Here is a 13,992-nt window from a genome sequence, read left to right as displayed (position 1 = left end):
GCATGTGCCGCGCCAGGCTCTGTGTCAAACAATCCCCACGATGATCCAAGACGTGTGGCCAATCAGCTTGCGCCATTTCACTGCTCCATAATCTTCAACATGGGTTGCTCCATGATCTTCAACATGGTTGCTCCATGATCTCCCAAGCCTTGTAGACCTTTTTTTTTGGGTAAAGGGTTACCCCGGTGATTCTATTAAAAACCGCAAATTAAGTACAAGTAGTGAGGAAGAGTTCCACACTAGTTCATATACAGGACATGCCCCATATATGTAAGCCAAACAAACAAAAACCTATTCCATCACTTAACCTAGCCTACTATACATCACATAACGATATCTAGCAGACAAGACAAATAAAAATAAAACCAAAACATCATCCTCCATCATCAAAAATGAAGTTGCCACCGTTAGGAAGCCCCTTCACACGAAACCGAATCAGACTATCCATTGGAGAACTTTGTGGAAGATGTGCTTGCCTCTACTCTCGCAGATGAAGTCATAAAATCATTCGTTTCATTATAGACTTCGCGAACCTCCTCATCTTTCGAGCCCAGCTGATCCTTGTGAGCCTCACTAGTTTGACCTGACTGCCCTCCATGTTTCCTTAAAACATCAAACTGATTTTTGGAAATGACACTAGCTGGAGTAGCCGATGTGTTAGTCCCCCCATGTGCTTTGGGTCCAAGCGGCCTATATTCAAACTTTTGCTTCTGTTTGTTTATAGGAAACCCTGGTTTCCTAGCCATTTTCTTGCGTTCTACATCCATAAACCCATCTTTATCAACAGCCGGCTGATTCACTGGTTTTCGATTATTGTTCCCATCCTGTTGCTTCTGAATGATGACCGGCCCCTTAGGAGCCCTCCTAGTCTGTTTCAGGCATGTATCATCAGAATGACCAAACACCTTACAATGTGCACACCTAAGAGGACTCTGTAGACCTTCTTTTACAACATGATACTTTTGGTTTTCTGGCGCCAGAGGCCGTGGACCTACTTAGTCGAGTTCAAAGGTCGTGCATAGTAATGTTATGACCCCGGGATCTATGGACGTAGTTTTTAAAAGACTTAGTTTTGCCCGTTTACCAACTATCTCGATGTAAATTCGTATAATTTTATATATATATATATATATATATATATATATATATATAAGAATATTAAAAATGCCAAAAATTTTACAACACCGATCTCCACTAACGGCTGTGGACAGATAAGACAACAAGTACATTTAGAAAGCGACGTGTAGCCAATCACATCGCACAATCGTACTCTCAAAACCATGACGATTACAACTCGATCCACCCAAACTATCTATAAAACTTTCGTCTCAAAACCATGTATCGACGGTACTAATATTTATGTTTATGATAAACAAATTTTAACTAAGAGCATCATATTATTATATTACAAGCAAAGATTTATAAGCTGGAATAAGTAAACCATACAACTAGATCATCAAAAATGAAAAAAAAAAATAAAGAAAAAAAAAATACTACACAGTAACTAAAGAAAGACCCTCCATCTAGCCATCCATCCATGCATCCATACAGAAGAAAAAGCAAAGTGGTTGATTTGCATCAATGCTTGCTGTTGGGGGTGAGGCATGGAAATGAAGGAATAGATTGCAAAATTAACTTTCTGCTGCTTCTTTGTCCCATGATGGAATTGGAGTGTGGGGGTGACACCCTCTTGCTGTTTGGTGAACAAGATTTTACGCCACTAATTGGAGAACCATTCTTCTCTTCAAAAACATCGGGTATCTCGTTTTCTCCCACCGTTTGTAGTTGCTTAGTACCACCGCCACCTCTGAAAGGGTTCAGCTTTCCAAATCTTGGGTTAGAGGATGATCCGATGGCTAGAAATGATCGTGGCGGTTTGCCCTTTGAGTTCATCAATGGAATAGATTGTCTCGCGCTATGAAAATAAATATGTAATTAGACATGGTAAATCTTTGGTAATCACTAGAACTAAAGTTATAAAAACAGATCAGAAGATTTTTGCGGGTGGGTCGGCCCAGCCCATTTTGCCACCTCTAAAGGTGGAGCTGACAAAAGGTGTCATGTTGTGTTAAACGGGTTGTTTTCGACAACACTTGAGCCAGAACACAACAAGTTTAGTTAAGCGTGTCATTTTTCTTAAATGCTAACATGGACATGTTTATTACTTGACACGACACATTTAACATGATTATATTGAAACAATTCACCAAACACGGTTAAGAGATTATAGGATACATTAACATAATAAAATTAAGGGTGGACGGGGCACCCTTCGGGGACCCCATCGGTGAGCAATTATCCCGAGCGGTAAGACACCGCCGACTATTAGGTGACCAAGAGAGAGAGTGTGAGACCGGTGAGCCGCCACCGAGGAGAGAGGGAGGAGAGAGAAGGGGCTTGTCCAATCACACATTTTCTTTTTTTTTTTTTTTTTTTTTTTAAAAAAAAAAACCCAATTCACCTAAGAGGGGAGTGGCGCCATCAAATGGGGGTGTTAGGGGAGTTTAAGAGGGGAGTTGACGTGGCACACGGGGATTGGTTTGGCGTAAGAGAGGGCACTCACCTATTAGGTGTGCACCCCCTTCACCCTAAAGTTACCGATAATTAAAATCCATATATAATTATAATAAATTTAATTATCTATAAACTATGTTGTTTTGATAAAAGGGTCATATACGTGTTGTGTCGACCTATTAACCTATTTAACACTAATATTAAATGTGTTACACGTGTCATAGACAGTTTAAGTGGGTTGAACCCATTTAAACACGTTTCTAATCGTGTCATAAATGAGTCAATCCGTTAATGACCCAAGCCCGTTTACTCTTTAACTTTGTGTCGAGTCATTTTGTAGCATATATTGCCAACTCTACCTAACGGGCTGGGCTAGCGGAAAAAAGGCTACAAACTCACGTAATACATGATATTTTTTTCACCTGCCAAAACGTGAAGGAGTTGCAGGAGTAGCAGAAACCGGTTCGGCCTCAGTATGGAATACCGTCTGCAAGCTTCCATCGCTCCCATTCGTGTCACACTCATTGCCTTCTAGATCCATGTCAGAACCTACAAAACCATACACCCACCATCGAATAAGTTTCAAACTAGTAAACCGTCTAAAATATGTTAATCCCATCATGTGTTTGCAAAACGCACGCTTACCATCCTTGCGACCAAACGTATTCTTGCACCCTTCACATCTGCAGTTGATAGAACATCCGACGCCACCCTTTACAGAAAATAAAAACATACAACCAAAATAATTAATAAATAACAGAGTAAAGCTCGAGCTTTCATAAATTTACTCACGAACAGAGCTTAAGGTTTAAAAAAACCGAGCTCAAACTTAGGTAAGCTTGGGCTCGGCCCGTTTAACTCAAGTACAGCAAGAGGGAAGAACCTGATAGCATTCACAGTATTTCTTGAGGCAACCAGATTTTTTACAATTGCAGCCTCTTTTATGTCGAGCTGAAGCCGGAGTGTTGCTAGACTCATCCTGTATAAAAAAGAAATATTATGATATATATAAAGTTGAAAATTCACTAACCATAGGAGTAGGGGTGCAAACGAGCCGAGCGGCTCGCGAGCTACTCGAGATCGGCTCGATAAAAAGATTGAAACGAGCCGAGCCTTACCGATCCCGAGCCGAGCTTGAGCCTAAAATAAAGCTCGTTTGTTTATCGAGCCCAAGCTCAAGCCTCACATGTGAAGCTCGTTAGGCTCGTCGAGCCTTATTGAGCCGTAGTGTAAACGAGCCAAGTCGAGCCGAGCTTATTTAAACTTGTTTACAAGCCGACCTCGAACCTAAAAATAAGCTTATTTAGTAAACGAGCCCGAGCTTCACTTATCGAGCTCGCGAGCCTAAAAAGTCCATTATTTATATTATTTTTATTTAATATATTAATTAATAGATAATAAACGAGCCGAGCTCGAGCTTGAGAAAATACCAACGAGCCGAGCTCGAGCTCGAGCCTTTTACACCCCTACATAGGAGCTCTAATGTACTCGGTGTGTGTTACAAACCTCTTGCATGGGATCAGAGGTTTTGATAACTTTGGGAGCAAATGCAAGAGGGTTGCGGGATTCGATCTGCTTGCGAGTTGCAAGCACTGTGTCTTCATGTATCGGTTTGTTGAAACATTCGAGGCATGCACATGGCTCCACACAGTAGACACCAGCAGCAAAGCATTCACAATAACTGAAACCAGTATTTCATAAGTGAAGTGAACATCAGTATTACAGAACAACCATAACTGATCATGCATATAAGTGTTAAGAAGTAACACAGTGAGCTTATAGAACATACAGCTTCAAACACTTGGATTTCTTACAGTTACATCGCTTGCAAGCCTCCGCCTCTCCAACATTTTCCGCTCTACGCCTATAAAATTCAACTAAAACGTTAATCTTCATCACGCTTAGCAAATTGAAACGTTATACACCGACACTATAATGGTTCGAGTAACTTGCCTTTTCTTTCTCGGACTAGTTTGACTTTGACTTAACTCATCATTAACTACAAACCCGACCGCTTTAGAAGCATCTTCGGCAACGTTTAGAGCAGGCCCGACGTCGGGTGAATCCGATAACGTTGTCATCAATTCTCGACCGGAACCCATGGAAGGATAAGCAGCAGAAGGTGCAATTATAAGTTGTCTACCAGAGCCAGAGCTTTCATGCTTAACATGTTTATGATCCACTAAGTTTGAAGCGATAGAGTTTAAATGCAAACCGATACCACGTAAATTACCGTTCCTCGATGGACGTAAATTATTATCACTGGGAGCAACGGTTTGATTGGATTCTGATACGTTTGCAGAACTACCGTTTGAGACATCTTCGAAGTGCTTTCTCCGGGACCCGTTCATTTCAAAAACCAGACAGCGCCTTCTCATGCCACGGTATAAATTAGAACCACCCTAAATAAATATAAACATGTTAATAACTATTGAATTTAAATCAGATCGTTTGCACATTTAGGTGTTGTTTGTTTTTTAAGAGGTAAAATGTCTGCAGTCTGCGGACCACATCTGCAGACATCTGTAGAAGAAGAGGTGGACCAAACCTCTGCAGTCTGCAAGAAAAAGGTTGTTTGTTTTTTAACGTATGCAGACGTCTAAAATAAACTGGCGGTGGTGTATGGACGGTGGTGGTGGGTGGTGGTGGTGTTGGACGGTGATGGTGGTAGACGGTGGTGGTGGGTGGTGGATGGTGGTGGTGGTGATGGACGGTGGTGGGTGGTGGATGGTGGTGGTGGATTGTAGTGGGTGGTGGACGGAGGTGGTGAACTGTGGTGTTGGTGGTGATGGGCGGTGTTGGTGTTTAACCCTAAGGTCTGCAGACCTTAGAAGATCTTAGAAGTGGTTGGGCCAAGTCTGCACCAAGAAGAGCTCGCGCAGACGTTTTCTAATGAAACGTCTTCGGAAAAACAAACAGTCTGCGCATGGTCTGCACAGCGCAGACAGAAGAGACTGCGCAGAGCTTTTCAGAAAAAAACAAACAGCACCTTCCAGAAACATTTACGTCTTCTATAAATTCTCACCTCATTATCTGTATCCTCCACCGGCTCTCCAACCTCAAATTTGTTTAAAGACCCACCCTAAATAATTATAAACATGTTAATAACTATTGAATTTAAATCAGATCGTTTGCACATCTAAAGAAACATTTACGTCTTCTATAAATTCTCACCTCATTATCTGTATCCTCCACCGGCACTCCAACCTCAAATTTGTTTAAAGACGTACTAGTAACCACTACATAGTTTTCAGCTGCCCCCTTCAAACCTTCATCGTTTTCTAAGGGATTAGCTTGCGGTTTTGCGTTCGTCAATAACGTATTAAAACTTGTAGGATGTAACGTGTTTTGATCAGGGGCCTTATAGGACACTGTATCAGTTGGTGAGTTGAAATTAAGCAACTCTGAACCATCAGATATCAAACTGTCCCAATCACATGTTGATACTTCTTTACTCTGAGGGAGTTCGTTTATCCCTTCGACTTCTGGTTCGTTTCTAAATGAACCGTTTTCCGGGCCATTGCTGATGAATGGAACAGACAATGCTGATGGACCCGCTGTTTTTAATGTGTTTGTGCCGAGACGAACGGGTTCATAGATTAATTTTCTTGATTCAAGATTTGAGCAACCGCTTGATGGAGCAGCAGAAGTGTCGGTAATGGAGTTGCTGGAATTAATATCTGTTTGCTGCTTTAATAGGTTTTGAGTAGCGTTTAAATTCCCTTCACTGGTTTCTGCTTTCTTTGCATCATCGGAAGTAAGTTCGGGTTTTGATGAATCAGAAAACTGGTGCCTGAAAAGTCAAAATATATTTAGCGAAAATGGACAACGTAATATAAATTTGGTTCAGTAATGATCTCCTAAAGTGGAAAAATGGGTGGGCCGGGCAGGTTGTGTAATAAGTCAATGCGATCGAGCTGGGTTGACCCACAACACTTTTTTGTCCAAATTTTACGTTTTTAATCAACTATTAATAAATAAAACGGTTTAGGAGGTCATGTGGTTTAAAAGTACACTTTGGGCAACTGTTGACCCGTCTAACATGCTTCCTATTTAGGCAGTTACCCGTTTGACCCATTGGAAGAGATAAAACAAAATCTTAATAAATCCATTCTTAGTAAATGTGGCAAAAACGCGACGTCTAATCTATAAAAATTAGCACGTTACCTTTGAAGACAATTTGGCGACTTTTGACCCACTTGCTAAAACAGGTTGTTTGGTACCTGTCAAAGTGATCGGGCCAAGTTGACCCGAAACACTTTTTGTCCAAAATTTTCAAGGTTTTTATTAACTAAAATGATTAATAAATATATATTATATCAAAAACTATCAAGTTTTTAGATAAACTGATTTTAAAGGATGTATGGGTTAAAAATACACTATTGGCGACTTTTGACCCATTTGCCAAGTTTCTCTTTTAACTAACATTTTCTTTGTTACCCACTTGACCCATTTAGAGATGAAACATAATGTGGATAGCCCGTTCATAGTAAACGGGTCGAAATTGCCACCTCGAAATCATATAGTTTGTCTCATTACCTTTTAAGAAATTTAGAATCTTTGAGGGAACTGACATGAGGGGAAGTAAAAACAGATGGAATTGTTGCAAAGTTTAGAGTGCTGAATGTCTGCGTAAAGTGCACGGATTTAACCGGCTTGATAGGCGAAAGACTGTTGATATAATTAAACACAGGGGAGTCCTGCAAACATACAACAAAATGCTTCAATATGACTTGTTATTAGGAACCTTAAATCTTTAAAATGTTTAGCAAAACCGATTATTATTCAATATGGTCATAATAACTAAATTCTGAAACAAAAACCGGTTACTGAGATAAACGTAAATCAGTTTGAAAACGCACATCCAAACACCCCCAAAATACTAATTTCACTTTAAAAGTACAAACATACATATAGTAAATGTATAAATATTACAAAATAGATTATGCGTTTTCAAAATAGATTTTGCGTGTAGGTACATGCTTCTCCAAAACTGCGTTTTGGAGGCAGATAATCACTTTTTCATCCAAACACTTTTTTAGATTATTTATGTTTTACAAACGCAATAATCAAATAATCACTTCAAAACATAATCCCAAACACCCTCATCTACTAAATTGGACTAAAAAAAACAACTCAATAATCAATTTTCTTGCAAGAAATCCTTTCACAGTTTGTTTTTTCCAACCAATTTAAATTTGATCAGCAATAGACATGCACATCCAAAAACTAAATCACATATCAATCAAACAATTGGTATAACAAAATCAGAAACAGCATAAATCTCTAAAAATCATAAACAATAACTGATTGCTTTAAATTAAAAAGCAAATCACAAACAAGCCCTAACCCTAAAGTAAAGAACCAGATCCCTCACACTTAACACCCAATCAACCATAAAACCCTAAAAAAACATACACATTAACACCCCAAATCAAAAGGGTATTCACTAATCAACCCAATTAGTCAATTAAACACCCCAAAAAAAATACCAAATTCATCAAATTGACACAAAATCAAGAACCCACAAAAACCCAAGTCACCTCAAACTTAGAAAGTGGATTAGCGATCTGGGTCCTCTCCGGAGTATCCATTACAACACCCATTTCTTTTTCTTGATCTTTTTCATGACCCATTTCACCCTTGGACCCAAGTTCACTTTTTTTTTTCTTGTTTTTGTGGTGGAAAATGATGATGATGAGATGATATTGAAGAAGAAGCGGGAAGGGCGGGAATCAAGTTTTTATTTTGACTTGATGCTGATGGAAGAAACCCCACAAAACACACAGTCAAAGATTGATTATTATTACTATTTATTGGTTACTAGTGGGTTACATTCGCGCTTTGCGACGAAAAGGACCCGATTTTTAATAAATTTTAAACGGAAACGTGAGAGATAGGAATTCGGTTGGTATTGGTTTAATACGTTGTGGTATTGGTACTCGCTATAACAATCAAAAGAGGGGCAAAAAAAATAAGTCGTGATATGACCAAAAGGATATCGACAAATTTTACATTTATCAAAAACAATAAAAATGAATACCGATGTCGGTATCGAAATTGTGATATGACCAAAAGGATATCGACCCGTGTATGATACGATCGAAAACAATAAAAACTAATACCAGTACCAATGATGTTCGGTCGGTATCAACTCGGTTCATTTCGTTAATTGTACAAATCCTGCAATCTATAAAGTTAATGAACACAAGTTATTTCAAATAGATAAAATTACTTTTTGAGTCCTTGCGTTTTAGTGATTTTAACCATTTGAATCCAAAATCAAAATGTTTAACGCCCTGAGTCTCTAGACGTTTTTTTATAACTTTTTGAGTCAAACTGTTAACCTTTTGAGTCCAATTTCTTTTAACAAAATTGCACTCAAAATGTTATAAAATGAACAAAATTGGACTCAAAACGTTATAAAATGAGCGATTAGAGACTCAGAGCGTTAAACTTTTTGATTTTGAACTTTAGTGGTTAAAACCACTAAAACACAAGGACTAAAAAGTAATTTATTCTAAATATAAGGGTATGGTTGAAACTTAAAAAAGGACCAAAAAAACTGTGTAGCAAATATGCAATTTCATTTGATATGTATAATATTAATTAATTAATTATTATTGTTGTTGTTGTTATAAAATGATATGTAAATTGGGAAAGTAAAAGGTAACGTAAACTAATGATGATTGTAATTAAGGGTGTCAGAGAGATAAATAAAATAAAAGAAAAGAAAACCTTGATGTTCTAATTCGGTTTTTTATGTCTTGATTTCTTACTTTTGTTTTGTTTACTAGATTCTTCTTGCTTGTGTGTATGTATATCAACTTGGTTTCTTGTGTCTGTCTTGTAATGCATTGACATAGCATAATATTCTATATGTGCTAGTGTTACCTTGGTTCGACTTTCACTGTCAACAGTTTTATTTTTTACTTCATTTCTTGTTATTTGTTTTTTATTGGTAAAGTATATTTATTTATTAGTGGGAAAATAAATAAGTAAAACTGAAAATTTTTAATGGTATAGGTGTTTATTTTATAACTAAAATATATGTATTGGGAATTAAGTAAACCATTTCAACCTTTATATATGTTTGAGATTTTAATATGTTTGAGAATACGGTAGCATTTTGTTTAAATGCAAATACATTATATGCATATGTTATAGGCCAGGCGAGGCGGTTGATTATCAACGCGTGATAGGATAAAATCAACGCGTGGAAAACAAAAGTTCCCACCGCCACCTCTCAATTTCACGCGTGATAGTTTAACGTGGGCCAATTTCGTTATTTTTTCAACGCCGTGATGATATTATTTTGTGAGGGTAGTTGTTGGTTGGGGGGGAATTGTTGGGTGTGGTGGTGAGTGATGACCACCCCCACTAAAAAAGGTTGTGAGTGATAGAAAAATGATTGCTGACATGGCGGAACATGATTGGATATTGTGAGTGATAAAATTTTATCACTAGTGACCACCCCCCTCCACTTATACTTAAAAAAGTCAGAAGGCAGTGGATAAAATAAATGAAAGAATTTAGTAGGGAGAAAAAAATCAATACACCTTTGGACCCCTCTAATACCCGTACAATTTAAAGGAAATACTCAGGATTTTCACAGATTTTTATTTATTATACATTCAATGGTACAGCTGTTTTGATTGTTTTTACAATAGACTACTCTATCAAAGGCATTTTACCTAGAGTTTCATCTAAGTTAGCATTTGTTATGTGAGCGTATATTAATTCACCAATATGTCACATAACCCCTATATATATTATATCATCAGTTTTTCTAATGTCAATAAAAATTATTTGGTTATTCTCGTACATACCATTCCACTTGAAATTTTCTTTGTACTTCCCTCCAGTTTAATTTATACAAGTGTCATACAAAATCACAAACATACAGTGACACCAGTCTAGACTCTATATAATCAACTTTGGTACATTGGATATACTAATTGACAATGGAATCTATGCTTATCGCACAAACCAAGCCTGTGGCGATATAAAACTCAGCTTGTCCAACCAAATAGACCAGTCTCATTATGGATTATTATATGAGGTGTTATCTTCTATAAAACATGACAATTAAACTAGAATTTGGGAAAATGTTTCTTTGATGGTCCCCACGACAGTAACATTCCATGATTATTTCGCTACCAAGCTTGATAGTACAAAATATTAGGGTTGTTTATGAAATTGTCCAAACTATCAATATAAGGGGTAGTCACAACTTCGTCAAAACTGAAAATATTATGGGTGATAACCAAATTTTTAAGACCATCATATTAAGGGTAATTATCGGGTCAGAACCTCCTAGACCAATTAAACCATAACATGTTTGTCGAGTTGTACATGTCGTACAAGTTACCAGAATTCGACCAGTTTGAGATATACAAAACTAACAATTACGAGTTCGACCAATGATTTTAGGTTTCCTCTCGAGTGTGTAAAATTGAACTGACCGTGTGTGTCGTTCATTAAACAATTTGGGGTGCACAAAGGCTTATCCAATGAATCTTTATTATTGCCACTATGTAATGCATGGTCGAAAACTTGTGTTTAATCATATTTAAGTTTATATTTTACATGAATTTTGGTTTCAGATCTAACGGAGTTTAAGGAGCTATTTGGGAGCTTTACGGAGCATCGGGATGCAACTGGGATCAAACGAAAACACGAAATGAAGAAAACAAGAATCAAGACTTGGATATGGCGTCGGCAACCCCCATGTGGGCCACTGGCGACGCCCTTTAGGTTTGTGCGTCGGGTAGAAAGTGTCGTAGACAGTCAAATAGGTAGTCAGCAGAAAAATAGGCTTTCCACAGGGCGTCGACGACGCCCTTCAGATTGTTGAAACGCTGAAGTTTGTTGTTTTGAACAAATTAAAACCCAAATTTTGGGTCATTATCTAGGGGTTACACAATTTTGAGTTTTTGAACTTCACCTTGGAGCCAAGAACACCATCATCTTCATCCTAAATCCATCCCAATCACATCCATCAATCCCAATCATCAACCATAAACCTTAACCTTCATCATATCTATCTTCAAAACTTCAAGATGTTTGTGATCAAGCTTCAATCATCCGGTGATCGAGTTCTATCATCCATGAGTGGCTAATCCTTTCGGGTTTCACCCCGATGTAGGTGTTTGTAAGATTCTAGGGTTTTTACATTTGTTTTGAGATTTGATTTTGTGACAAATTGTATTAAGCATTTGAAAATTTTGATAATTGTCGTACATTTGAATTGAATTTGTGAATTGTCGAATGATGATAAAATTTGACTTTGCGAAATGAGTTTGTAGACTTATGCATTTTCAATTGATATGATTTACATGTTCTTGGTAACGAAGTGCCCTGCAGTCTGTCGTCTATGATGTTGATAGCTCTTGGCACCTAAGCCACGTGACACTAAATCCGTTAATCATTATATGCAATTGAATTGAATCTAAAACGTGTACGAACCCTAGGTCTTCAATTATCGAACGGGGTGTGAACCTTGTTCTTAAATTATTGTTTTAATCAAATAACCAAGTTTTCACGCAATCAAATTGTTCAAGTCTTTGTAGTTAGGTGAATTAGTAAATTCTTGTTGGTTCAATCCGACATCTTTTTCAACCAAACAAACAACTAAATCAAATTGGAAGCTTCATAACTGTGACAACTTTTACAATCAATTTCGTCTGTACACAGACCAAAAACTCTTCGTGGATCGACCCCTTACTACCACTAACTCGTTGTTAATGGTAATTCAGGCAAATAAATATTATTTTTGACCAGGATGCGACACCCCAATCAGACTCTCACACTTGGCAACAATATAGACATATAAATATTGTTGGTTACTAGGAATCATAAAACGTCGTTAAAAAAGGAAGTCATGAAACGCCGTTAAAAAGGAAGTCATGAAACGCCGTTAAAAAAAGGAAGTCATGAAACGCCGTTAAAAAAGGAAGTTATGAAACAAGTAAGTCTTGTATCTAATGGAGGAAAATGGATTTCGTTGAACTTGTAGTGTATCTTAATGTGTTAGGGTAAGGGGTCGCCGTGTTTTCTCTATTAGGGTCAAGGGGTCGTCCTGTTTTCTCAATATTTCTTCGTGTGGCACATCAAATTTCCCCATATTTTCGTAGGTTGTATGGTGTCGTCTCAAATTTCCCTAAAACTTAATTATTTTAATTTTATTTAACCTTTAAACATCAATATATATAAAAGGGTTTAATATATCTTAAAAAAGGTAAAAATTACAAAAAGCATAAATAAAATTACAAATGGTTTAAAAAAACAAATTAGTCAAGAGGCGAAATATGGTATTTAAAAAAATCAGTAAAATAATAATTATAATTATTAGAACAAAACTATTTTAACGAGGGACGATGAATACTAACTTTATTTTTAAAACAATATATAGCTTTTTATTATTTTTTTATTTAATAAATTGTAATTGTTTTATTATTGTATTTACTTTTAATAACAAATTTTATTTTATTTTTCCTTTTTAAAACCATATATTTCCTTTACCATTTTTTAATAATTATTTTTTTTCTTTTTTAGAACATATATTAATTTATTAAAATTAGATACTTTTTTAATAATTTACGTTTATAACTTTTTTTTCTAAAAAATTAATTATGTAGTTGTGCATGATTTTTTCACTCGATATTCCGTTATAAGTTTTGTTAAAAACGAAGGTGTATTCAAAATAAAATGTTTTTTTGGTATCATAAAACGGTAAAATGATAAACTAAACTATTCTAATGATTTGACTTTCTAAACAACATGTTTTATTTTCAAATCACGTTTGTTTTACACTATCATTTGCTCGGTTTCATCGCAACACGCGACTCAAAAAAGCTAGTATTAATTAAGTTAGATTTTATAACTTTATGGTGAAATTTGTTTTGAAACAAATGAAGTGGGTTTAATTTGTATTTTACCTATTAATATAAAAGCCTAAGTGAAAAGAGATAAGAATGGCTTTCTTCAACCCCTCGACTCCTCTATAACTTTCTATCATGTGATAAGCAATGAAGGAATTTGTATGTGTTTTTTGGTGAGTTAAACAAAAAGTAAACATTTATGGCATTCCAAAACCCCTAACGATGAGTGAGAGCACACACCGGATTTTGGTGAAGAAAACTTCCTCAGGATTAGAGGGTGGTGTTCACAGATGGAGCCGGGTGTCGTCGGCCCCTCCCTGGATCCCACTCTATTGAGCCTTATGCAACCCACATCAACCATCTAATTTTCTATTATAAGTAATAAATTCCAATATTTTAACAATAGTTTGGATTTTTTATTATATAATTGATTACTTATATATGTAATATTGGGAATAAGTATTTAAGATGTTTATGAAGATACTAAGTATCAAAGTATATTGGGTGTAAGACACGAGTATATGATGTCTTGTACATAGTCGTGTGAACTCACTAAAGATGAGATTTGGTTATATGTAGCACAAGGCTATGTGAA

General features: G+C 36.6%; 1 protein-coding gene across 2 annotated transcripts; it reads right to left on the bottom strand.

Moving 5' to 3' along the window:
* Positions 1-1,375: 1,375 nt before the first annotated feature.
* LOC110915877 (protein tesmin/TSO1-like CXC 2) lies at positions 1,376-8,300 on the bottom strand. Of its 2 annotated transcripts, XM_022160619.2 has the most exons (11): positions 8,058-8,300; positions 7,054-7,214; positions 5,689-6,307; positions 5,540-5,596; positions 4,468-4,916; positions 4,304-4,378; positions 4,021-4,195; positions 3,398-3,493; positions 3,160-3,226; positions 2,937-3,063; positions 1,378-1,915 (listed from the first exon to the last, which is right to left on the bottom strand). In XM_022160619.2, exons 1-11 carry the CDS (start codon positions 8,148-8,150, stop codon positions 1,579-1,581), a joined length of 2,256 nt encoding a protein of 751 aa, XP_022016311.1. In that variant the 5' UTR covers positions 8,151-8,300; the 3' UTR covers positions 1,378-1,578. The 2 variants fall into 2 exon arrangements, with proteins under 2 accessions (XP_022016312.1, XP_022016311.1); XM_022160620.2 differs by lacking the exon at positions 5,540-5,596 and having other exon boundaries at positions 1,376-1,915.
* Positions 8,301-13,992: the final 5,692 nt, after the last annotated feature.

The sequence above is a fragment of the Helianthus annuus genome, chromosome 16, assembly GCF_002127325.2.
Source record: "Helianthus annuus cultivar XRQ/B chromosome 16, HanXRQr2.0-SUNRISE, whole genome shotgun sequence".
Classification (NCBI taxonomy): domain Eukaryota; kingdom Viridiplantae; phylum Streptophyta; class Magnoliopsida; order Asterales; family Asteraceae; genus Helianthus; species Helianthus annuus.
The sequence above is the reverse complement of the archived record's forward strand: the minus strand, read 5'-3'. Positions and strand labels throughout refer to the sequence as shown.